Source organism: Pomacea canaliculata, linkage group LG5 (assembly GCF_003073045.1).
Source record: "Pomacea canaliculata isolate SZHN2017 linkage group LG5, ASM307304v1, whole genome shotgun sequence".
In the NCBI taxonomy this organism is placed as follows: domain Eukaryota; kingdom Metazoa; phylum Mollusca; class Gastropoda; order Architaenioglossa; family Ampullariidae; genus Pomacea; species Pomacea canaliculata.
The window spans coordinates 18,382,174-18,406,903 of NC_037594.1; the positions used below are offsets into that span (position 1 = coordinate 18,382,174).

Here is a 24,730-nt window from a genome sequence, read left to right on the forward strand (position 1 = left end):
AACACACAAAAACACACTTTGAAGTATTAATTTATTTCAGCACTTTATTATATACCACAAAAGCAATGATAAAATAAACTCTGCTGACCAACAATAATAAAGAAATACAGTTGAACTTCTGTAAGTCGACCTTCCATAAATCAAAATTCTCCCCAACTCGAATTTTCAACATCAGTTGGCTGGTTTCCCATTAATTAATGCATATTCAACTTCCAAAACTCAAATCAGCTTAGCCAAAAATTTCCATAATAATTTCCAAATAATTTCAAGTCGGTCAGCATGTTGAAACCATTTGAAAGTACGTTAGAAAGTGTATGCTCCTCCCCCATCTACCCTGTACTTCCATATTCTCCTTTCTCTATAAGAAATGTGTGTGATAAGCATGACTCATCTCTGCAGAGTGCCGGAGTGTCTTTAAAAGAATGACAAGAAATGAACATTTGGTTAAAATACAGCTTGCCTCATCTGCAGACCATCTAGATGTGAACATATATTACCCATCATTCGCTCTCTTCACTGGCTGCCAATTATGGACCGTATAACCTACAAACTTTCCACTTTGACTCTGCTATTTCTGGCACCGGTCCTCGGTACCTCTCCAAACTCACTCCCATCTATACATCCGCTCGACTTCTTCGCTCATCTTCTGACATCAAGCTTCTGTGAATCCCACTAAGACGAACACGTATGGACAGAGGTCTCTCGCCTATAAGGCTCCATTAACTTGGAACGAATCATCCATCAGCCTTCATCACTCTGATTCTCTTACCACCTTTAAGTCCAAACTTTAGACACATCTTTTCAGAACGACTTCACTGTGACCCTGAGCGTGCATGACCTATGTCTGTATTTACTTTGTGTATGGGTAGCATCTGTAGTAGGAGTGAGCATGTTTGTTATATGCTAATATGGGTGTAAGGTTGTTTATGATCCAGTCTAAATATTATTTATGTAAAGCTCTCTGAGCAAAAACATTCGGAAAGGCACCATATAAATCCTCATTATTATTATTAAAATTATTTTCAACGAACTCCCTTAACTTGAACTTTCTGTAACAATTTTTTTCACTAGTCCCTTGAAGCTTCGACTAATAGAAGTTCAACAGTAATATCATAAACACTAACAATGACATCTTACAATACACACAACTCACAGGCTTAAAATACATGAAAGGTAGGGAAAATTATGTAAAAGTTTAAAAAGAATACACTGACTCATAAAATGCAAAGTAAAAATGAATTGAATTTCAACATAAGGCTAGCACCACTGAATCACCAGCTGAACCCAAAGAATCACAAACAAGCTTGTTATTCATGAATGATGACAAAAGAAGTAAGAAAAGCATAGCAACAGCAATATTTTGTCTCAATTCTGGGTAAATCAAGAGCAAACTCAAAAATTCTTCCCATATGATAATAAATATTCAAAACACTGCTTTAACTGGTCCTGCTAACCAGGAACAAAGTACCATTTTCCAGACTTCTTTACCCTCTGCCTCCATACATACACTTCGATGAAACATATCTATTCGTACTTACAAAGTTGTGTGACAAAACCACAGCTCTGGGTGCACTTCTAGAAAGGCGGCTGTTGTCTTCATCGCTTTCAATTAGTTCTACTGACACTTCCTGGCCTGCTAGTTCTGCCATGTCTGTGTTCCAGGTGAGTGGGATTCTGCATAATCCATGTACCTATTTTTACTTACTACTCACAGGTAGTTATGTATGCCTTTAATGGCTTAAAAAAAAGCAAAAAAAAAAAAAAAACAAAAAACAAAACAAGATAAAGGTCTACTATCACTTTGTGTTCCACAGCTGTCCAGCCCTCGCCCATCTGTGTCTTCCACCATTTCCAATAAACCAGGTACCCATTTGATGTTCCATTTTTTTAACCCAAGCTATGCCAAAAGAATGTAGTAAAGCAAAGGGCTTGTGAGTGACAAGTCAGAACCGATATTGATTTTGTTTAAAATTTCTTTCAGGGCAGTTTGTAAAGATTTTAGAAATTAATGATCAATTTCTAAAAGACAAAATCAAACTACAGGTAATAATAATCCTAGGCCAACCTTTTTTTTGCTCACAGGATTAGCATCATCAATTTGTATATTAAACAACAGTCTTTAAGAATAAAAAGATGGAAAACGTAGTGGGTTTTTTTTTTTTTTACTGGCAGACCAACTAAAGATAAATTAAAAAGGATATGATAATTCTCCTTGTGATTAGTCCTTCAGACCATGATTGGCCATAAAGGTGCATGCCTACTATTGCCAACTTTCTTTGTTTTCTGCCATTCTCTGTGATAATTAGGCTAATGAGGATTATTGTTGTTTTATGGTCTGGTATTTGTACAAATATAAACATCAACTTTTAATAAACTAGGAAGTAGCAAAATTAAAGACTTCTTCGACTTTCAGTTCACCTGATTTTTTTTAAACTTGAATGCTTCTGATTACTGGAAAAAAGTGATTAAATCCTTGTATTCCCCAGAAGTTTCACGAGGAACAATCAGCCACAATAGCCCGGTTCTCACTGGCAAGGCTTTTATTCTTTAACCTGTCAAATTTTAAATAGTTCCCAAAAGTGCACTTAGACATTTTACTTAAATCTACAACTTCCTTTTCATTAACCCAGAAACCCCAATTTGGTATTATTCGAGAACAAAATCTTTTTCCCTATAGTAGCAGAAAAGCCTGTTAAATAAAGTTGGAATAACTAGCCTTAACGAAACTATTAAATTGTAAGAATTGACAGTGCTTAGTAATGAGAAGAAATTTTAGAGGACACAAACAAAATTTTTATTTAAATTTCACAAAACTTTTCACTTGGAATTTATTATTCTAAACTGATAGTACAGTCCAAAAGTCAGGAACTTGCAGATTTGAAAACGTTTCTCAGAATATCAAGCAGTGGTGGTGGTAGGGGGAAGGGGGAGGAGGAGGATGGAGGAAAGCACTACCTTGTGTTGTAGCGAAAAACATGACACTTGTCTCTGTCTAGCATCCTCAAACGCAGTGCTTTGGCCAGTCCATCACGCAGAGGCATTCCTGGCGTGACAGGAACCTGCAATATGTTCAAGCCAAGAAAAATAGAAAACTATATGTCTCTCCGAGAAATGTTTGCTCTTAATTGTTCCAATGATCAAGCCACGCAGCAAAACTTTACACACACTGAAAGGCTTTTTTTCAGCCACTTACTATCTTTGACAACTGATTTTTCCTGTGAAAATCATGGAAAGGGGAGACTAAAGAGAGAAGCAATTAGTACACATATCCACACAATTCCATGACTAATCAAACAGAACTGTTATCTTAAACTCATCGTGTTCATTTTTATCTTATCTTTCCCACTTTTTCATGCTTATTCTTTCTTTCAGCACCTTCACATTTCAGGGTTTGTTATTTTGAAGCAACAGTTATTTTCTCAAATACAAATAAAACTAACAATAACAATGTCATAGACAAGAGCAAAAAGTTACTCATTTTTGGTAAATTATTAAGAATAAGGTCACTGTAAAAAAAGTGTTTAATCTTAAACAACTGCCAGGAATGTTATTATAAACATGTACAGTAATATCATTACAGCAATAAGTATTCTTCATTGCTAGGCCTTTGAGGTTAGGTGGAGGAGCAGAGTAAATTGCAAACAGAAGACACCAGCTGAACTCTACTGTTTGCACAAGTTTGTTCTCTTAGTCTGTCGTGTTACTTGACAAAACAAATATTCATCTTCACTGAAGCTTCTAAAGAAAATCAGATCCGTTAAATTAAGCTTGTTTGTTCTCTTACTCTCTAACCGTGCTTACTTAACAAAACGAGGCATATACAATTACAGTCTCATCCTTTCAGTAAGACAGGAAGACACAAAAGTGGACAGGAAAGATGACAAGCAGCAAATCACTAGTAGGAGCTCTGGATGCTTACCGCAGTCACCTGATTGTTTGGAAGGTATGCCTTGATGAAAGAGCCAGCAGGCCGCCCAGCCTGGGGTGATCGCTGTCTGTACGGATGTCTCTGTGTGGTCGAGGCATTGGTGCTGGGGGTTAGGGGAGGGCCTGGAGACAAGAGTGGATCTTCTGGTGCCTGAGGTTTGGGATGGACATAGGGGTGACTATGCACAGGGGAGGGAGGTGGGGACTCGCTCCAGAGGGACAGCTGCTCCTGCAGACGCTGCTCTCGCAGCTGGTACTCATGGATCTTGTTGGCCAGCTCTTCATACTCCTGGAAAGAGTCAAGTATAGAAATTATGAGAAACATTCAAAAGATAACCCTGAACTTAAAACTTTAGCCTACCAGTTGAAATAATTATGTAGTCAACGCATATATTTTCATCGCTCAGTAGCAGCAACCATCTGGCACCACTCAGCCATGATTAGAATGAAAGCTGTGAAAATGATTGACTAGCTGTCCAACTGTCTGGAATAGCAAAGGTAATTTGACTGGCATTTGACCTTTCGATTGTCCACTAAATTTTTTTCTAGTTTTACCCAGGATCTTTATCTGATAAAGGTCACTGCACTCAACACCACTTTTCCATCAATGAAGGGTCTTACCCACAGAGATCTATCAACACTATTCATTGGTTAAGCCGGAGACCACTTGTTATATATGCAGATGCAAGCTACTAATCCAGTTTAGAAACAAATACAAACCTTTATTTTTTTTAATTTTATATTGCACATGTAGAATTTTCTCTTTCTCTCCCTGTCTGTGCACATGTATGTGCAATAGAAAATTAAGCTTACATTAAAATTACAGTTTTTACCATACAGTGATCTTTTAGCTGGAGTAGTTACTTCTCAGTGACCAGTGAACTACTCATATATGCATGCATAAAGGGTGTGGGGATATAGGGTGCAAATCTCACAACACAAGCTTTTAAAATATTCAGCCCGTTTCGTGACAACAGTTGTCATACCATCTTTGGTCACTTCGTGTTAATGCAATACGTTTCAGAATTATGCAGTAAACAGAATCTCAGTAAGCCAAAGAACTGAAATCTCCTAAAGATGTATCTTGATTGGGCGGTCCCTCCAAGCCTGAACCTGCTGTGAGAGAATCAATTATCAATGTTGATTAGTTTTATTTTTAACTCAGAAGTGCACTCCAAGTCCCAGTTCAAATAGGTTTGTGGTAGAAAAGTGTTATGGAAACCTATAGTCTGCTTTTTGTGATATAGTGCTGCAGTCTGGTCAATTACTACTTATAACCTGTTGCACTGTGGTTCAGTACCTTCATAGTGAAGGTCTCAAACAAAGTATTTTGAGAATCATCCTTTTGTGTCATGCCATGCCTTGTGCATCCCCCTTTTTTGTGGACACAATGATGTGACTGCTATTGCAAATACTGGGGATGAGGTGCATGTTGTTTTTCTCTCAGCCTGTTTCTGAGAAGAATCCATTAAGAAAAACTATTAGTAGTATCCAGTTAGCAGGAACTGATGGACTTGCTATTTACCATTAGACATTCTTCTGAAAGGTCATTGAGTGGGCTTGATGGTCAGCTGTCTACAGAAGGACAAAGCTATGTGTCTGTACCCAAAATGATCACAGGACCCTAATCCTATGTGAATCTTCATTTTGCTCCATGTTTTCTCTACAACCAATCTCTCTGTATGCTAATTTTATAATGCAATGGAAATTTTAGGCAACTATTTCATGCAGTAAAAGTAAAACACTGTGAGCCTGGTTTCAGCTCGGCTGCAGCATTTGATAAATACTCATAGCATTATTATATTTTAAATAGAGATCAGACTTACTGCAAAGCCTCCCTAACCTCTCTGTGGTCCACACAACCTATCAACTTGTTTTAAAAATTACCCTCATCAAGTTGATCTAGGACATAATTAAATAGTTTGTATAAATGAAAGTTTCCTTCTAAATTCTTTCTCTTCAATACTTAACAGAAAAGCCGACTATTAGGAACTTTGGAATTACGAATGATCTTTAAACAAACAAATTACTGGCTTAGTGGTCCCGGCTGCTAGGATCTCCACTGTACCCAAGTGCATCTGCCCTCTATTATATAAAGCTCTGCAAAAAGACCTCAGAAGTCTTTTTGCAGACAGAGAGAGAGATGGGTGGTCTGGCAAGGCATTGCTTTCAGGTCATCTGGTTGGTATTAAAGAAAAAAAAAAAAAAATGAAATGTTCATTTCATCATTAACTTTTCCACTAGGAGAAAAACTACAAGTGGGCTCTGCCAAAATCACTTTCAGATGTCCAACCAACATACCTGCAGCAATTTTATGCTGTGGTGTGCTGTACAGGTAAGATGCACATACAGAAAAATTACAGATGTAGAACACACCAAGAGAGTCAAATGGAGGTCACAATATTGATCAGAACCACAATCCAATAAAAGGCAAGAATAGCAGCCACCATCTGCACTTCATGTGCTTGCACCTTAAGCAGCTAAAGCTGCTTGTAAGCATCCTTCATAACAGACTCAATCCAGAAGAAGGTCTGAGAATATACACATCTAAAGGTCCAACCGAAGACGAAGGAACAGTTAGGACCATCTATCCCAGAGGGAATGTGTGAAGGTAAATAATCAAAGCTCTCACATGACAGAACATGGCCAAGTATCCCTTAACTGTGATGGAAACCAGGTACTTCTCACTGAAAAGCCAAAAGAAGAAGTTAGCTGTAGTAAATGCTAGCATGTAAACTCTCTACACAGCTAAATACATCTTTAAAGTAGATGATCTTTAAGCAGTTGATTCTTTCCACAAAGTAAAATCTTCTGAATAAGGCTGTGAGGCATAAAGATTAACTTCTGTGGAGCTAGGTGAATGAGAGACACTCACACTCACAGCAGCCTCAGGAGGCATGAAGATACAGAACGCTTGCTTCCATCAGGCTGGAACCAAAGACCTTGACTAAGGAGGTCTTGAACTTGGCCAGAACCATCATAACAGCACTATCAGAGGGCATGAAAAACAATGAGATGAACATTGCGATTCTTGCTCCACATCTAAATTTTCAATACCTACCAGCACAAGTGAGGGTGGAGGGTGGGTCACCTGCTCCAGCACTGTGGTCAGGTGACAGCAGTAGAGTTGTCAGACAAAATCTAAACTCGCTGGCCTTGTGGAGAATGTCCAGAAATTGAGGGCTTCCCAAATGGCTTTCATCTCCAAGACAATGTGTAACTGTCAATCTTTGTCTGACCACCACCTACTTGCCTGAACAAAGGGAGGTGCCAGGTGGTTTCTTCATCCTCCAGACTTGCATCAAAACAAAGAATGAGGCAGACTGGAGGCTTTTGAAGGAGAAACCATGGTCTATCTGCCCAAAGACATACCAGGAGACAGCTGCCAGACTGCGGAGAGTGAGCCTGAAGATGAATGTCCCCAGTGTAGAGTGATATCTTCAGAGACCACATAAAAATCTGAATTCGTGGACAGATGCCTGCGATTGCACTGAGAAGCGCAAAGAGGCAAAGTCATTCTTGAACAGTCTTCTGATGATGTGACAAAAGAACTTCCAACAGAAAAACTGGTCTTACTGACACCGACCACTGCAAGCACAAACCTACCTGTGGCAGCTTGTCCCTTCAAACCTGAGTCCATCATACCTCTGACCATCTGGCATAAGTGTCAGTCAAATTGCAATGAGCATGCAGAGCAGGTGAGAATTACTGAAGGATTTGACTTGACCACAATTCCCGCCAAAACAAATTCCTCAATGATTATCTTGTCAACAACAAGAACGCAGCCCAGGTAGGCAGTTTAAAAGAGCATGATGACAACAAAGCATGTGTGTACTGTAGCTCTTAAATAAATGAGAAGACCGGTGAACTCTTTTTACAAAACCTTATACAGCAGTTGAGGGCAGATGCAGCTGAGTACAGCAGTCCTTAGCAGTCAGGAGCTAACTCCATAGACCACACACAGCAATTCGTTTCATTAAAGAGCAGTTGTAACACTTAATATCTGGGTCATCTGGTAACTTTATAAAAATACCAATTTCAGTCAAAAAGCTGTAACAATGATCAGCCAATTTTAAGCAGCAACTCCTGAAGTTAGCCACACCAACATTATGAAAGTAAACCATAGCAAAGACATGAATGTTAGTCTTATCATGAAGCCTTACTGTTAACAGTCATATTTAAAGATCTTTTTTAAAAATCCTCATATTTCTATTCATATTTTGCACAACCAAGACAGAACTGAATGTTGATCATGCACAAAGTATTTATAATTATGTCATCAGTTCATTAAATGAAAAAAATATCTGTAAATCACAATGTTGCTATAATTAGATTAAAACAACAGACCAGATAGTTACTGACTTTTGGCAGAAATGAGCAACAAACATAAACCATTTTTAGCTATATTTTTGTTTTTTAGCAACAGCTTGAGGCATGTTTGTGTCATCATGATTAGAGAGCCAAATGGGCTAAAAACGGTCTACTGAAACAAAACAAACAATGCTGAATACATCATCTTGCCTATTAAACGGCATGTGAAAAATGAATAACTATTGCAAATTGACTTATAGATGATAACACTGTCTGGTGTAACAGCAGTCTAATCAACTTTGCAATCTGTTTCTAAAAATGATGATGATACCCAAAGGATGTAATTTACTTTCTCATATATCCCTGTTATTATTTATAAAAGTAAATTCAACAAAGGATTTACCTTTGTGAAATTCTGCAAATATATATAAAATGCCTGGTCAGTTCAACTATACTGTATGGTTCTAAATGCTGGATGCAAATAGTAATACTATAGCCAACCTAAAAATAAGACTCTGAGATGAAGTGCTCTGAGAGACGTTTTAAGCACATGACTTCTGCCTTCATTTGCAGCAGAGTAGACATCCTAGCCAATCCCCAAAAGCCAATAAATAAAAGGGAAAAAAATTTGTCATGGTTTAGCCCTATGAATACTCTGCAAATCTTGTCATCTTGCAAGGTATTCCAGAAGGAATTCTAAAGAGGGTGAGACACTAACACACACACATATACATATATATCATAGATAGGACCCACCTTTACAACCTAATGCATATAGCAGACAACTCTGAAGAAACGTGTTAGCTGTTATGTATCTCCTGTTTTCCCCACCCCTACTGAATGTAGGTCAATTAACACATTTTAAACTGTTAGTACAATAAAACAAAAGGCCTACATGAAATAAATCTGACCTCCTTAAAGCAGTCACAAAAAAATTTACAAACAAAAGAAAAAGTGATCTTGTAAGGATTTTCTAAAATAATGCTTGATAGAGGTAATGAAGATGACAAAAGTATTTACTACCTACCTGAACATAAATTGATGGGGGATGTTGATGCTTGCCAAATTCTTCATTCATTTCTTCCAGTTTCTTGCGTGTGACTTTGATTACACGCTGTATATTTTCAATCTGCATACAATAACATTAATAATAAAGATGCTTGTACAGTGCAGCATATAGCCAGGCTTCCTGCACTCTATGTTACAGGCCAAAAATATGAAAGACAGCTGATAGGAGAAGGATGTAAAATCACAGTACTCTCTCATACACACCCACCCACCCCTTAACCACAAACAACACAGGACTACAGCAAAATGGAGTTACCATAAGAAGTATTTCTGAAACGATTATACACGAACACCTAGCTAAACTATTTTTAACAGAAATATAATCTTTTCATTAAAATCTTGTAAATTTTTTTTATGAAATATCTACACAAAGCATTTACAAATAGTAATATAAGTTTATTAAGACCTCAGTTAACACAGAAACTCTGCAACTAAATCTGCAGCTTTTATTGTGCTACAAATGATATGATAATATATGGTACAATGTAACAAAACTAATTACATAAAAATTTTCTGGGCCTGAAATAAAGCAACTGTAAAAGAACTAAGAAAAGAAATAAAGGGAAATAACAATGACTGGTCTTTAATTTCATTTTTTATTAGGCATTTATTTGTTACGATTCTAATTGCTGTCTTGTCTAAATTCGTTAACTTATGTTCTAAGAGTAGAAGTATTTGAGATCATTATATACCACTTTCCAGAGATCTTCTAGAAATGCTTGAGAATTAAAGTTAAATTAAAATGCTATGGACAAACAAACTTTTTAAGTGCTGTGTGGACTATGTGACAGACCAGATATCCGATTATAACTTATCTTGCAGTCAAATAAAAATTACAGTGCATCTTATTGGTAAAGTGCACAAAAGAATTAGACTGTTATTATGTATCATCAGACTGTAAGAAGCCATATCAAGATGCACAAGAACAAAACTATAGTTATATATTTTATCTGTTTGATATTGTATGCAAACGGTTGCAAGGTTTCCAGAATTAATCTGATCATTATCCACGATGACCATTTGATTCAATAGATTACAAAAATACTAGCTCGACTTCGCCAAAGCAAGCACACTAACAGGTATCAGAGACTGTTATCTGTTGATGATTATAAGTACACATGAACATTAATTTTGAAAACTCCCAACCAGTTAATGATCGAATAAACAAATAATAGTATTATATTTTCTCTACTATAAACGTTAGTCGCTCAGACGTTTCAGAAATGACCTTCGAAACAGACATCTAGTGTAAATTTTACATCAGAAATAACATAAAACACATGAACATCTCAACAAAAACTCTTCCAGATTAATGCAATAATATCGTTCTGTTACTATGCTGAATGTTGCTGAATTATACCTCTAAGCTCTGTAGTATAATGATAATGATAATTCGGTGATTTTTAGCAGACTGGCTGGCAAAAATATCATTGTTTCTATTTTTTGGATTCAACCAGCAGCAAGATATCTTTGAACCTGTAAAGTTATCACCGAGCACAACGGTAACTGAACAACCATTACCTCTTCCTGCAAATTCCCACCGACAAACGTCTCCTCCTCTTTGTGACCCATGGAAAAATTTGGTATGTCTCCATTCATACTGGGTTGTACGACCGCCATATTACCTACTTTGATGAGGTCTGATCACGTGACCTCCTAAATTATCCCAAAATCTCGCGATATTTGCATTGCAGCAGACGGCTTTCTGTGCGCTTTCTCTCGATCCTACTGTGTTTTAAAAAATGTACTGCAAACTTCGAAAAAACCATAAAAATATAACTGATGCGATCAATAATTACACTTACTTCTGATAAAAATGTTTCTGCAATCTCCATATAAATTTAATATTAAAATATTGTTATTGAATCCTTCGACGAATTTGTAATTCTAAAGATCTATGGCATAGTTCTACAGCACGAAAAGAAGTTATCTGCAGAAACTTTTTTACAATATGATCATCGTTGTCATATGGCAAGGCAGGTTTGTTTTCAAAATGGTTCAAAAGGAATCTCGTATCTCGATCAATTTTCGTTAATGTGATATGTGAGTAGACAGTCACGGGATTTTTCACGGGAGGTGATCACGAAATTCTCCGAAAGATTAAGAGTTATTTCCCTTGTGCACATACAGAGAAAGAGAGATCATGCACGTCATAACAGTACATAAGCCACAGACTTCTGGTATAAGCTGTGGTTTGACTAAATTAAGAAAAAATTTATCTCGGGTTCCCCGAATAAATGAGTAGCTATCTTTGCTTTCCATGTGTTCGTGTGAGGCGTGCATTATTGAAGTGTGTAAATGTGTGTATGCAAGTATGCGCGTTCATGCAAGCGTGCGAACTCTCTGGCGCACGTTGCCATAACCTGGTGCTTGAAGGCAAGCGATCAGTCCCCGGGTAAAACCAATGTCGACACTTAAATGGTATTTTCCTTCCTGATGTCATACTTCCGTCTATAAATCTCAGCCGGTGACGGGCATTTTTCTTTAAAGTGCAAATCTAACAAGGACAGCGTTTCCGTAGAAGACAAAAACCTGTGAAGGTACTTTGGACTGATTATAACATTTCATATTCAGTAAAGAAAGTACTGATAGCTGAAAAGAGTTGTCAATGTACTGAGTGTACTGACAGGCGGATATATAAGTAGTTTCTACACACCCACTTGTTTTCAAGATACGTGACCTCCAGCCAGTGTCGATGCTGACGAAACACTACCAGGAAATACACACTGATCAGGTGTGAGCTCCTTTCGATGGAACTGGCACTAAGGTTAGAGGTTTATCTGGATTGTTATTCTAATTTTCTAAAGACTCTTGATTTGTACGCTGGATCTCTTTCTGTGTTCATGTGCTAATTTGTGCATGTGTGTGTGTGTGCATGAGAGAGAAGGAATTAGAATGTATGTGTACTTATTGTTAGAACAGTTGCAATGCTCTGTCACCTCGTCCCTGCGCCCATTCTACCCACTTCCAAACCTGTCAGTGTTTGCAATATAAGGGGCACCCTGTAGTGTATAGTTGTTAAAACACTCGCTTGTTACCACAAGAAACTCTGGGTTCAGATCTCGTCTCGGGACATTCTGTAAGTGACACCTGTTTGTAGGGCTGGGCGTCGGGGTTTTTCCCCCGGGTACTGTGGTTTCCTCCCACCTTCCTCTCCTCCATATTGTGAAATCAGCTCAAGGTGGAACCACTTTCCTACTAAACTAACCAAACAACCATGCAGTGTTTGCACCTGACTTGCCGTGAGCTGACAGGTCAAGCTTGGTAGAAAGTTCGCTTGCGCAAGGTGACATGGACTATGACACCCCGAGTACGGGAAAAAGTGCTTTGGTCTCGCTAGACGGCAAATAATGTTAGTCAAAACACACCCAACGACCCCTCTTCATGAGATCTATCGGTAGGTGGAGCTTCCACGCGTTACATCAGTGGTCAAAGGGAAACAACTCATTCACGAGCTAGAACGGACCGGTGGGGCACCACGGGGATGGCGGAGGTCAGATATTCAGGATCTGGGAGAAAGTAACTGACAAAGGCTTTTGTAAAGCGGGAAGGACACCAGACACGAACATGACGTAGGCTTCTTGGTACACCCATGTCCAGCAGGCTGATCTCCATACATGTCTCTGTCAAGCCTCACTGTTGTCCAGTTAGATGCTCCGACCCTCCACGCACGAAGACAATGAAGTGGATGAGTTTGACCAGCAACTAGAGAAGGTTATTTAAAAAAAAAAAAAAAATTCGTTGGTGACTTGAATGTCAAGATCGACCCAGACAAGCAAACCCGAAGCAGCTTCGAAGTACAAAGAAGTGAATTATTCCATCAGGAGAGGGATGAAGGTGAATATGGAAAATGGATCGAGACCTCAACGAGTTCTATAACCAAATGAGAGTTTTCTCTCACAGGACAGTAGGCGTCTGTAAAGGACACCCCTCTGCCTCCTATCGCCTGTGCTGTTCAACATTTTTCTGGAGAACATCATGCGTGAAATCTTCCACAACCATCAGACTTCTTTCATCGATGGAAGACCGATTTTCAACCTATATTTTGCAGACGACGATAGAAGGCACTAACAGAGAACTGCAAGACCTGGCCAACAGAATGACAGACAGTTCAGTCGCATATTAAGATGACCAGCACTGACAACAGTTACTACAGGTTGTCCGGGTCCCACAAAACGCTGGACCCTTGTAATTAAGTTGGTACTGATGCCCCGGGACTGCTAAGTGCTGGGCTTTAACATTTAAGTTTACGGAAGGATTAGGTGCTAGGTATTAACAGGCTGTAGGTATTAAACACGAGTAGGATAGAATAGAATTGTAATAGTATGTGTAAATAATGTAAATAAATTCTTTTAAATTTACATACCTATATGAGAGTTCCAGTCCGCTCGAATGTTTGCGTATTGTACCTCCTCCCTCGTGAGAACTGTCATCATGTGCACATAATAATCTCTGTAATTAAAACAGTGGTGGAACGTGGGATGCACACGATGAGGCATAGAAGCTATCCGATACGAAGCTGAACGAGGCACAGAAAAGAATAAACTTTCGGAACATGCAGGGTAAGTGTGTAGTAGACGGAAGAAAACATAAAGATCACAACACGAGGTATATTAGACTACATAGCACACCCGACAAGTAAAAGCTAGAATTTTAGCGATAAATTCTCATTGGGAACTTCTGTCCTCTTCCTTAGAACAGCAAAGAGACAAAGACGGACGGGAAGGACGGACGGAGCTAGAACTACTCGACTACGAATGAGCGGATCTGCGTAAAAAGCACAGAAAGGCGCCAACAAAACTATTCTATGATAGGTCGAAGAAAAATGAATGGAAAATGAATAATTCTAATTACATACTCGATGATATGATCGCAACCGCCACATCAGGCCCGTAGACAGCCATTGAAAAAGTGTTTTGTCTCGAGTCTTACCTCAGATAAATATAAACATCGACTGGTATCGAGGGTTTATCACAAGATCAGTATTGGATGAACTACTCCTCAAAATGACTTCTTTCCTCCTATCTCTCTCTCTCTCGCTTTACACGTTGGACTAGAACGAAACAGTTAAGATCAGTGTGAGAGGGATGCGGACATAATTTTCATTTAAAAGTGGATCAAAACTTTCGAGGAAAAAACTAGCTTCCCCCGCACTCTATCTCCCCTTCCCCTAACCCGGCATAAACATGATCCCTCGTCCTTGAATTGTTTGTGAGAGAAAATCTTTCGACTGTCTTGCTTTAAAATCATCCTTACCGATGGTAGGGATTGGTTCTGTTTGCGTTAGCCAGCATGCCAGTCAGTAATCCAGCCACAAACACAAACAACATAAACATAATATCTGTAATTATCACTGGCGCAGGACGGTGATCGGCTTTGAAGGGGCGACTCCCTTCCCCTCTCTCTCTGTTCCTCTGCCTGTGTTGTACTTTGTGAGGAATCATGTCTCAAGCATTTGGACAAGGGGTGAGGGGGTAAAGATATTTTGCCCCCACAGAATCTTTTATGAGGGGCGGCTGCCCTCTTCCCACCTTGTTCCTACGCCAGTGATTGTTTCTCTTTTCCTCCTGCTATCTCTTTCCTTCTTCCTCTCTCACTGTGTGTGTGTGTGTGAGAAAGAGAGAGAGAGAAAGATAGAAAGAAAAGACGCGTGTCCATGTTTTAATGTCTGCACACATATACCTCCTCCCTTCAAAAGGATATAATTAGATCATCTCTCGCTTACCCACTCGTTCCCTCGTTATCAAATATTTCTTCATGATGTTTCTTCAGACCTCAAACACGCTTTTCTCACACAAGATTCTACATCTTGATACTGAAACAACAGCCTCTGAGCTACGGAAACATTTTGATAACTGATCCTTCCACAAGATTTCCGGACACGAGAGCCCTGGTTTAATCACACATAAAGTGAACTCGTCTGTTAAAGAAGTTTAATGTACACAAGGCAGCGACTGTGCTGGCGGAGGCTGCATAAGATGATCATTGTAATGAAAGGTTGAGACAGATCCTCTAGGTCGTGGCGCCTAGTTAACATACAGCTTCTTTTTAAACCAGAAAGTGAAAACTGTTATTTCTAGAAAACCGTTAACTTGATAAATTGTTTTGGGTGTGGTAAAGGGGGAGCTGCCTCTTAATTTTCCTTATTGATACGACTTCTCGACTTGTTTGATTGCGGAGTGCAAGACAGTTTAAAGAACTAGTGTGGTGCAAAATTGTGTCGTAAGGAGAGTGCAAAGTTCAAAATGCTATTTCCCTAAATGTGGGAGATACACCCTTCCCGTTATTTGCAGATCACCAAAAAGTAACTCTCCTGCTGCCCTGAAGAGTTGTTTCCTGTTGACACTGATTCTCTTTGTTAAGAAATTAAGAGCGAGTATCTTCCTCATTGATATCGTTCGTCCTCCCCATCCTCCTCCAAACATAAACTGCTTTTTTCACTCCTTTTTTCACAGTAGTAGTCATATGGGAAGTGACAACAATGGCTTGTCTGTACCCCACTCCCAAATGAAAGTATGAATGAAAGAACTCGCGTGGGTATAAAGGGATTGTGGGAAGTGAGAGGCCATGTGTGTGGCCAAGTGTGCAGTGTGTGGGTGGCTGCGAGATGAAAAATTCTGCCTCCTTGTCCCAAATGGTAAATGATTAACTTTGTTGATCCCAGTAGACATTGTCAGTAGGGAAGTGTGTTCACTTACATCACACACCCATGTTCACTCACAGCTGACAATCCATCGGTTGAGCAGCTGGACTGCAGAAAGTACACACTTGTACTGTTGTTACAGACATAGCACAAGGGTCACCCTGTCTATTTTCATGTATTTATAGAGTAGAGAGTGAATAAAAAAAGAAAACAGTCATCGTGGAATTTTACCGTAAGTTTTATCTGATGTTTGCTTTGAAAATACCTCAGTCGCTGGGGATAAACCCGCCACTGGCAACCTAAAGAGGAAAGTTGTGCGTGTGTGTGAGGAGAGAAGATTGAGTGAAACAGAGAGAGAAAGAGAAACTGAAACATTTGGAGAGACAGATCGACACTAGAGAAAGAAAGAAGGAGAGATGTCTTCTGGTGAAATGTTTTACCCTCAGAATCATCTTGTCATGCGTTCTTCTCCCCTCCGCACTTCCCTTCCCACACTCCTTCCTTCCTTCTTCTGCACATAAGCCCACCCCTGAGCTTATCTGTTCTCCACACAACTCCCTTAATCCCTGTCCAGCGTGTACAAGGACCTGCCATGACGAGGAAGTATAAATCTCACAGTGCAGTCAGGTCCAAGCTGATCTTTCGCCGGCTGCTTGCAAGTGAGCTGCTGCCCGCTAAGGTTTTGCCAGGAAGCGCCGTTCACTGACAACGTGAAACTGTCGGTGACCCGCGCAGGGCGCCGCACGCCCTGAACTTCATCTCCTTCCGCCGGTCAGCACACAGCCAGTGAGGACCACGGACAAAAAGCTCGCTGTGCATTTTCCGTCAGCAGGACCACGGTGACAGTTGACTTCTCGTTCATCGACAGAATGTTGCAGGGCCATGAGTGTGACAGGCAGAGGGACGAAAGTAAATACCAGTTTATTTGTTTACGAACGTAGTACACGCCATGTTTTTAACGTTTTTTCTGTTGATGTTTGATGTACGCATTTAAATTTTTTTAAAAAGCTAAAAGTTGTGATGTTGAGGATGTCAAACTGATTATTATGTCAACCTGAAACGACGAAAAGGTTAGGTCTGATTATAATCTCTGATGTGATGTGAATGAAAGGCGAGACGAAAATTGTTGTTTACATCCGGCAAAGCAGCCGGCCCTCTCAACAGGTGCCACATGCTGAAAAAAGAACGGCGTGGCCGAGACGAGATCTGAACCCAGGATAGTTAATCCTTACTGTATTGGGGATATGAATGAGAGGACTCTGATTATGTCAAAGATGCTTTGATTAACTTGCATCGAGGAAAGGATTCAGTGTGATATGGATTAGCGAGACGTTGATTTTATTCGTCTGATCTTTAAAGAGATAGTATATGATATACCCTCAAATTTACTGGCAGATTAACAGGACTCAATAGTACTGTCGTTAGGCTGTGAAAAACTTGTGAATTTAAAACCGCAGCCATTTCCAGATCTTTGAGCTTCTGCTATTGCTAATTGGATGTTGCCATATCAGAGAGACTTAATTATTGGACATGAAGGAAAATGACCTTTTGACCTATTCCCGAAACCCGTGGGTAAAAAATCACACCCCAGTCAGAGCTAGGGTGTTTAAAGGCCTGGATGTCCCAAACAGGAAAGAGATACTCACTCAGATGTGGGATTAAAAATCAACCAAGCTTAACTCCTTTTAGCATAATTTGTGTGAACTTGTTGTAGCCGGTAAGAAGACATTTTCTAGGGACCCTACTCTCAGTCAAAAGGTTTATCCCCTGTTTATCACGCCCATAATTCTTGCTATGTCACATGCAAAGCTCCTTAGTTAGCTATAGGTAGCACAGACAGCCAGCGTAACCTTGCTATCAAAAACTATTTTTAATGATAGCAAAAATAATATTAGTAATTAATAAATATTTAGGAGATAATCTTTAAGTTGCTTTGTTAGCTGGATTTTATTTCGGTTTCATAGCTTGCATTGTTGGAGAGGGGGAAAGTGTGTGTGTGTGTGTGTGTGTGTGTGTGTGTGTGTTTGTATATATGTTTGTTTGTTGTGTTTGTTTTGTGTGTGTGTGATTAGCTCTATGGCTGCTAGGTAGGACGATTTTCTGCCTCATTACCTTTGCATGTTTCCAGCTTTGCCCATGTGACTGTGACGGGGGACATAACTCCTCCTGGGTTTGAAGGAGGCTCGTGTCAGCGCCTTCATCTTGGGTTCGTTTCGTCTCCGCTACAATGGCTTCCTGGTGGTTTTTTACTCAGTACACTCTTTGGTAAGTATATGTGTCTGGTCGTCTAGTATAATATTTTTTAAAACTCTATTTCCGTCATCCCTGGGTATGCTACCAATGGTTATAACTGTCCAGACAAATGTAGTAAGGGACGTAACCATGCTTGTATAATGAGCAGGTAATGCCTTAGAGGAGGTAACCTTCCTGACATGATGAAAGTAATGAGGTAAAGAGAGAGACCGTGCTTGCACTATGAGATGTAGTTCTGTAAGAGAGGGAATTATGTCTGCATGATGAGCAGAGCTCGGTAGAAGGAAGGAAGGAAATCAGACTGCACGAGACTATTCGGACAAACAGAAGACAGCATCCGAAGTTCAGTAGGTCATGGCCAGTAAATAAGTCCCTGCCGCTGTATGTTGGAGTCACCGCTAGACCTTTGACCTCTGAAGCGAGATCTCACAAATGAAGTTTTTTTTTTTTTTTTAAAAAAAAATCTGTATAAACCAAAAGTGTGTATGATGAGTAAGTTCTGTGGTGGCGATCTCTCGTCAATGATTTACCATTTGCAGTGTATTCAGTCACAAGGGTTGTCTCGGAGTTGAATACCACGACCTTAACGACAGAAGCTGCTTCCCTGGCGTCTGTCAGCATCACAGTGAATTCGACTACTCGCAGCACAGTCCTGTCGTCAACGAACTTCGTGACCTCAGCTCGCGCCACTGACCCGTCGCCCTTTGAACTCGTCAGCATCCCTCTCACGACTAACGCTACTACAGTGCCCAGTACCACCAGCTCTGTAGTCACGACTGTCATCACCACGGCTGACACCCATGTCACCCCCACTACAGATCTCAGTGTCACAGCGACACAAGCAGGTGCAAACACGAGCTCCAGCGCCACTGCGGGTTGGTCTTGAATCTTTTTCTACTTCCTTGTCTTTATCTTCATTCCTCTGAATCCGTCTGGGTGTTCTTCCTTGCAGCTCGTGTAAAAGTTTTAAATTACTAGCGGGTGATCACTTTTTTCTGATTATTGGGTAAAACTAGAAATACTAGTTCTTCACATGAGGGTAAATACACCCTCTACCGTTCCTGTGATACGCATTAAGAAACATCACCAAGCGCAGAAAGAGGTCACGCCACGTCATCCTTGTATACCTAATTAGCATATGTTGCCAGCTCGCTATCATTGGTTGAGGTCTTTACAAGTAAACGTATCCATGTACAGCTCTGACCTCGGTGTTGTTGACTCGAACTCGACAGTCGTTTGGCCACTTGATTGATTGATTGATTGAGTGAGTGATGGTGTTTTCACGTTTTCTAAAGCAAGTTGAACGTTAATGAATGTCTGTAACGGCAACACTGTGGAAGGAATCGAGCAGTGTCTGACTTGTTCTCTGTGCCAGCTGGAAATTCAACAAGAACTTCAGCAGTTGTAGAGAAGAGCACATCTTTAGGAAGCACAGCAGCCGCCGACACCACCGCCCTCGCCACCACCACCACCACCGCTACCACCACCAAAATCGCCACCGCCACCACCACCGCTACCACCACCGCCACCACCACCACCGCCACCGCTACTACTACCACCACCGCCACCGCCACCACTACTACCACCACTACCACTGTCACCACCCCTACTACTACGTCCACTGTGGTGACGTCACCAAGTACCTCATCACGAACAGGTATGACGTCAACTGATGCGAGTACTTCCGGTTCGACAGTCAGTGGCTCGATCACTGGGCATGCTGCCTATGACACGACCGCGTCTGGCGAAACGGGCAGATACAGCAGCGAGGCTGGTGACGCCACATCCACGGCGCTTCTGAAGAACGTCACTTCCGCTGCTACAGTTCTGACTACAGCAGCCACCACACTGATGCCTGAAACCTCTGGCAGCACTACTAACGCTTTTACCACTTACCTAACCTTCACCACCGTTAGTAGTACTGCGCATGCCATCAGTACTACTTCCGCCGTGAGTGATGACTCTTCTTTGCATGCGGAGTCTTCTTCCGGTACATATGTAACTTTTACGACGCCTTCCAGCTCCCCCTGAGACTGAAACATCGTCCTCTACGCATGCATCCTCAACTTCCGGTATTTCCCAAACTGTTGAAAGTAATACGCTTGTCAGCTTTACTTCGGTCACACAGGAGGAATCGTCCTCTTTGCAAACATCGTCATCTTCTGATCATGGCAGTTTTACCACTTCCGGTACTGTATGACTTTTATGCATCTTTCTATCTGATTTGTTTGTCTGTCAGCCTGCATTACACTATGCTTTTCAGTATGCTACTTTGTCCTTGTGCTGAATGTAAATATTACCCTCCATAAACGGCTCCAAGATGTACAGTTCTTCCTCAAGCACGACTTACCCTGACTTACCCAAACACGCATGTGCGGTTCCTTCCCTCCTCCACACATCAGACGCATTTACCACATCGTCTGGGAGACTTCCAGAATCCTGTAACTATGGCTGTGTGAGATAAACACGTAAGTGCTTTAAAGGCATACTAAAGTGAAAAATTGCTTGCAAATGACTGGGCTAAGCTCAGTACTAAAGACTATTTCTCCAAATGTTTGTGTATATTCCCTAACATACTATTTTTTCTGTTCTCGAGCTTCCTCAAACCCGCATGCACAGAAAGAGACCCATATCTCAGATATTAGCACTTGCATGCAAGAGTACCATCGCATGGGAAAAAAAACCGCTTTAATTCACACAAATATCCGAAGCTGGTTGAAGATCAGCTGGGAAATTCGGTTAAAGTGTACTTGATTCTATCCCCTTCTCCCCACCGAACCTTGCTGACTTTGCCAGATTTGCACTTTTAAAAACAATCACTTTTATGTCTTGTCTTCAAAATGTGTGAGAATCTACCTGCGGTATCTGTTTCTCAGACCCGCTACCGAGCAAATAGTCAAGGTGTTTACCCCTGAAAACACACTGCAACATCAACGGAATCCTTTTAGGAGTTAAGTAAAGCTAATTAGCGAATATTGTCATCGGTAACCCTAGAAACGGGAAATAATGTGTTTGTCCAAGAAAGTGACGTCACAGGTTTGACCTTTTCCTGTCCCTTTTCCTGTCTCTGGTGCTGACAGCTCGAAGCTTAGTTTGTTTGGTTGTTTTATAAGTTGTCAACATATTTCCAGATCACGTGACTTCACAGTCCACTGCGGCTGTTGCGCCCACAGGATCGAGCGAACCTGCCGTCGTCCAGACCTCAAAGACGTCACACCACGTGACAAGCCCGGGGTTCTTGGAGACGACAGTCGGTCCCGCCAGCGATACGACCCCCGTTCCCATCTCGCCTTCTTCCAGTGGAAGCACCTCAGGCTCAAAGACGCAGCAGTCTCTTTCTAAAGGTACCGACAGGTCAAAGGTTATTCTCACCTTAGCATTGTGAGCATGCCACGCCTCGCCTACCCCTAGCTTTCGATTTTATATCACCCGCTAATCCCTCATAAAGAAATCTAAACAAAATTGATGAAAATGTAAATGTGTGCCAGTTCTCTTTTCTAAAAATTCAAAATCATATTTCCCTCCTATGTACATTTATTTATTAAACTTTATAAATTTGTAGATGCGAGATTTATTTACAAACATCTGTGTTTTCGGGATACACTCAAATAAAATAAGCTTGAACAGCCCGACGACAAAAGCTGTGTCCAACTAGCTTCAGATTTCAATGACTAGCAATAATGAAACAGATAACAAAGTGAGGAAACAAATGTATCCGGTATGACTTGTGAAAAAAGCTTGTTATCTGACATTGTTATCTCGAGCGGCAATCTGGAAAATATGTAGTTAGTACGGAAGTTGCCTAGATTCTAATGACCCTAACAAAGCCAGTGACACGACCTACTTTTTATTTAACTATAAATACTAGACATAGTAAGGACACAAATTAGATTAATATCTTGAGTTGTTAACTCATGGAGAACTACCAAAAGAAAAACCATATTTGTGGACTGAATAATTCATCTGCTTAGTCTATGTTAAAAATATCAGCTGGAGACGGTTTATTATTTTTTTTTTAGGCAAAACGGGTTAGTTATCGGATCAGAGATAACAATTGCTTCGTGCCTTCATGGAAATTTCGCACAAGCATGGTTATGTGTGTTATTTTGTCATCTCAGATTTTTATGTCTGATATTTCTTTCAGAAGTTACTGACCAGTGTAAAGATAAAACAATATCGAAAGTAGTCCTGGCAAAGATGTTTTCCTGATCAGTAAACCATTTTCATAGACGCCCCAACAAATGGTGTGAAGCAAAGAACCGCAAACTAGCAGGTTCGATACCAGAGGGCACAGCAGACTCTTTCCTCCCACCACTCGAATTAACTTAGCTGTTGCTAGACGGATATTTGACCAATGGGTTGGAAAAGAACTTAGGCAGGGGAGGGGTTAAAAGTTATGGGTCTATCCTCCCTATTACAGCTATTTTGCTATCAGGCATCGCAATACTTTGACTGTTTCTATTTTAGGAGATGAGAGCAGCAATAAAGTCATCTTCATCGTCGTAGGAGTTGTTGTCGGTGTGGTGTGTGTCGCCATTGTCATCGTCCTCATCCTGGTGATTAGAAGGTTTGAAGACAGATTTAATTTTTATATTTTCACCTTTTCCCTTCTGTATGCGGATACATTCTGACCCTCTCTATATCTGTTGATTTCATTTTTCTTTGGTGGGAGGGGGAGGGTACACACACGTGTACACATGTACATCCGCTCAATGCTTCTGTGGGTAAAATCAGAACCTAATGTGATGGAATCTACAAACATCAGATGGGGTTTACCTAGTTTTGCTGTTATTTTTGTTTAAACAAGAGCTTAACTGCTGATATTACACACAGGGATGGTAGTGTCTCGACTGTAACAGTAATAGAGTGATTACTTACTACATTCTTACTACTTACTGCTTTTTCACTTTTTTGTGTATTTTGGTTCTCAGAAAAAGGTTTCCGCTGATGTCTACAGCACATTCGATTGAAGAACTTGCGGTCTGTAAAATTTATTTATTTATTTATTTATTTATTTTACTGACTCATTTTAAGGAGAATTTCATGCAAGCCTGCAACTTGTGCACGTATGCGAGCTTGCATGTGTGTGTGTGCGTGCATGTGTGTTTGTGTGTCTGCACAAATCCAGAGAGGAGCAGACTAGCAGAATTACAAGGATCCTTCTAGTTTAATTAACGTCTTTCTAACGAACAGTCTTAAGACCGTGAAACAGTCAGCCGGTCAGAAGCTACATGGCGCCCTCTAGTGGACTCTTTCATTGTGTTTTCCAGATTAATCGTTCTAGAGATCCCTTCAGGCCCATCTCCATCGTCAACTTCTTCAACCGGAAGTTCTCACGCAGCGACATAGAGAACGACTACAACGCCATGTCGTCCGACAGGGGCGCTGCTCAGGAGAACGCCACTCCGTTCATCATGAACTCATTCAAAGGAGAGCTCCCACCCGGGGGTAGCGAGCGGTCAACGTCGTTTTCTTACAGCTCCGACCCCGCGGACGGTCTGCACAACGACACAGCAAGGGAGAGAACTATTTCGTGGAGTGAGGAGGAAGGAGAGAAGGCTGCAGGGTCAGTGTGAAGGGTCAATCTATTGCGCTGGGATTCGCAATCGTGCACATGTGTTGGATTCTGTGGATGTGTCCGTACGTCTGTGGAGCCCGCCAGAGCTTCAGCAATCAGTTGTGGCGCATGTCTGTCGAGTTTGCCAGTCTCCAGCGATGGCGCTTCAGATATTTGTCTTGCCCAAGTCTGTCAGTCGCCAGGTCTCTGTCGGTCTGTCTGTCTGACTTATTTGTATCTTGTTTGGACATTTAGATTGCTCACTCTTGTCTGACTTATGTTCCATTTTTTTTTTTTTTTAGTATTTTAAATGTTCACTCTATCTCTCTTTGCATGTGTGTGTGTGTGCGAGTACGTGTATGAGACAGAGAGAAATATCCACTGTGTGCCTTATGGGGGTGGGAATAGTGACTATTTTCTTATTTTCTTCTCCACCCACCAATTTTTTTTAGCAGTCAATTATTTACATTTGTTTAAATCAATTGACAGTATTGCCTGAAAAAAATGTAGGTATGAACTTGTGAAAAGGGAGGAAAACACGGCGCTTATGAGGAGCAGAGTTCTTGTCAGCCGTGTTTGTTCGTTTCTGTTTTTCCCTCTAATCGTAAAAATTGCGAAAGTTCACATAAGAAAGGAGATGCTGTAGCAAACGATCTACAGAGACAGGATAATACAAGTTATCACACCTGTGCTGGACAACGGAGGCAGAGCTAGACCTCCATCAGGGCCAACCTGAGGCGACTCTCGATGACCACCAGTGTTGACAGCAACCACATGTGTTTCTCGTTGATTCCTCCCCTCCACAGACTTGTCCTTCTCTCTTTCCTCCCTTCTGACGAGCTTAGCTTCTCAGATGGGGTGTGCAAAATAAAGTGTGACTGGCGTGTTACATAATAACTCTTCGAGAAAACAAACGAGGAGGAACAGCGAAGAGACAGAGAAAGGGGGAAACGAGAGCTGCAGTGTCAATG

The 24,730-nt window shown here is 40.7% G+C and overlaps 2 protein-coding genes across 4 annotated transcripts in view; one reads left to right on the plus strand and one right to left on the minus strand.

The window, feature by feature from the left end:
* The window catches only part of LOC112564136 (serine/threonine-protein kinase A-Raf-like), a 37,998-nt gene extending 21,482 nt beyond the window's left edge, over nt 1-16,516 (minus strand). For 2 of the 3 annotated variants that reach the window (XM_025238744.1, XM_025238742.1), the window contains exons 1-5: nt 10,828-10,935; nt 9,266-9,367; nt 3,920-4,216; nt 2,956-3,059; nt 1,539-1,674 (exon numbers count right to left, since the gene is read on the minus strand). In XM_025238744.1, the coding sequence (XP_025094529.1) occupies nt 1,539-1,674; nt 2,956-3,059; nt 3,920-4,216; nt 9,266-9,367; nt 10,828-10,926 (738 nt within the window). In that variant the 5' untranslated portion in view covers nt 10,927-10,935. Of the gene's footprint in view, nt 1-1,538; nt 1,675-2,955; nt 3,060-3,919; nt 4,217-9,265; nt 9,368-10,827; nt 10,936-16,389 lie in introns of those variants that run through there. The other variant, XM_025238743.1, reaches the window with a different exon arrangement.
* LOC112564137 (cell wall protein DAN4-like) lies at nt 11,697-24,172 on the plus strand. The gene is made up of 8 exons (XM_025238745.1): nt 11,697-12,073; nt 18,078-18,214; nt 18,742-19,077; nt 19,578-19,859; nt 21,334-21,546; nt 22,670-22,769; nt 23,134-23,182; nt 23,473-24,172. Exons 1-8 carry the CDS (start codon nt 12,057-12,059, stop codon nt 23,776-23,778), a joined length of 1,440 nt encoding a protein of 479 aa, XP_025094530.1. The 5' UTR covers nt 11,697-12,056; the 3' UTR covers nt 23,779-24,172.
* The last annotated feature ends 558 nt before the right edge of the window (nt 24,173-24,730 follow it).

Coding starts and splice junctions, on each gene's coding strand:
- LOC112564137 (XM_025238745.1), top strand. Junction 19,860..21,333: donor AAGTACCTCATCACGAACAG/GTATGACGTCAA, acceptor ACATATTTCCAG/ATCACGTGACTTCACAGTCC. Junction 23,183..23,472: donor ATTCGATTGAAGAACTTGCG/GTCTGTAAAATT, acceptor TGTGTTTTCCAG/ATTAATCGTTCTAGAGATCC.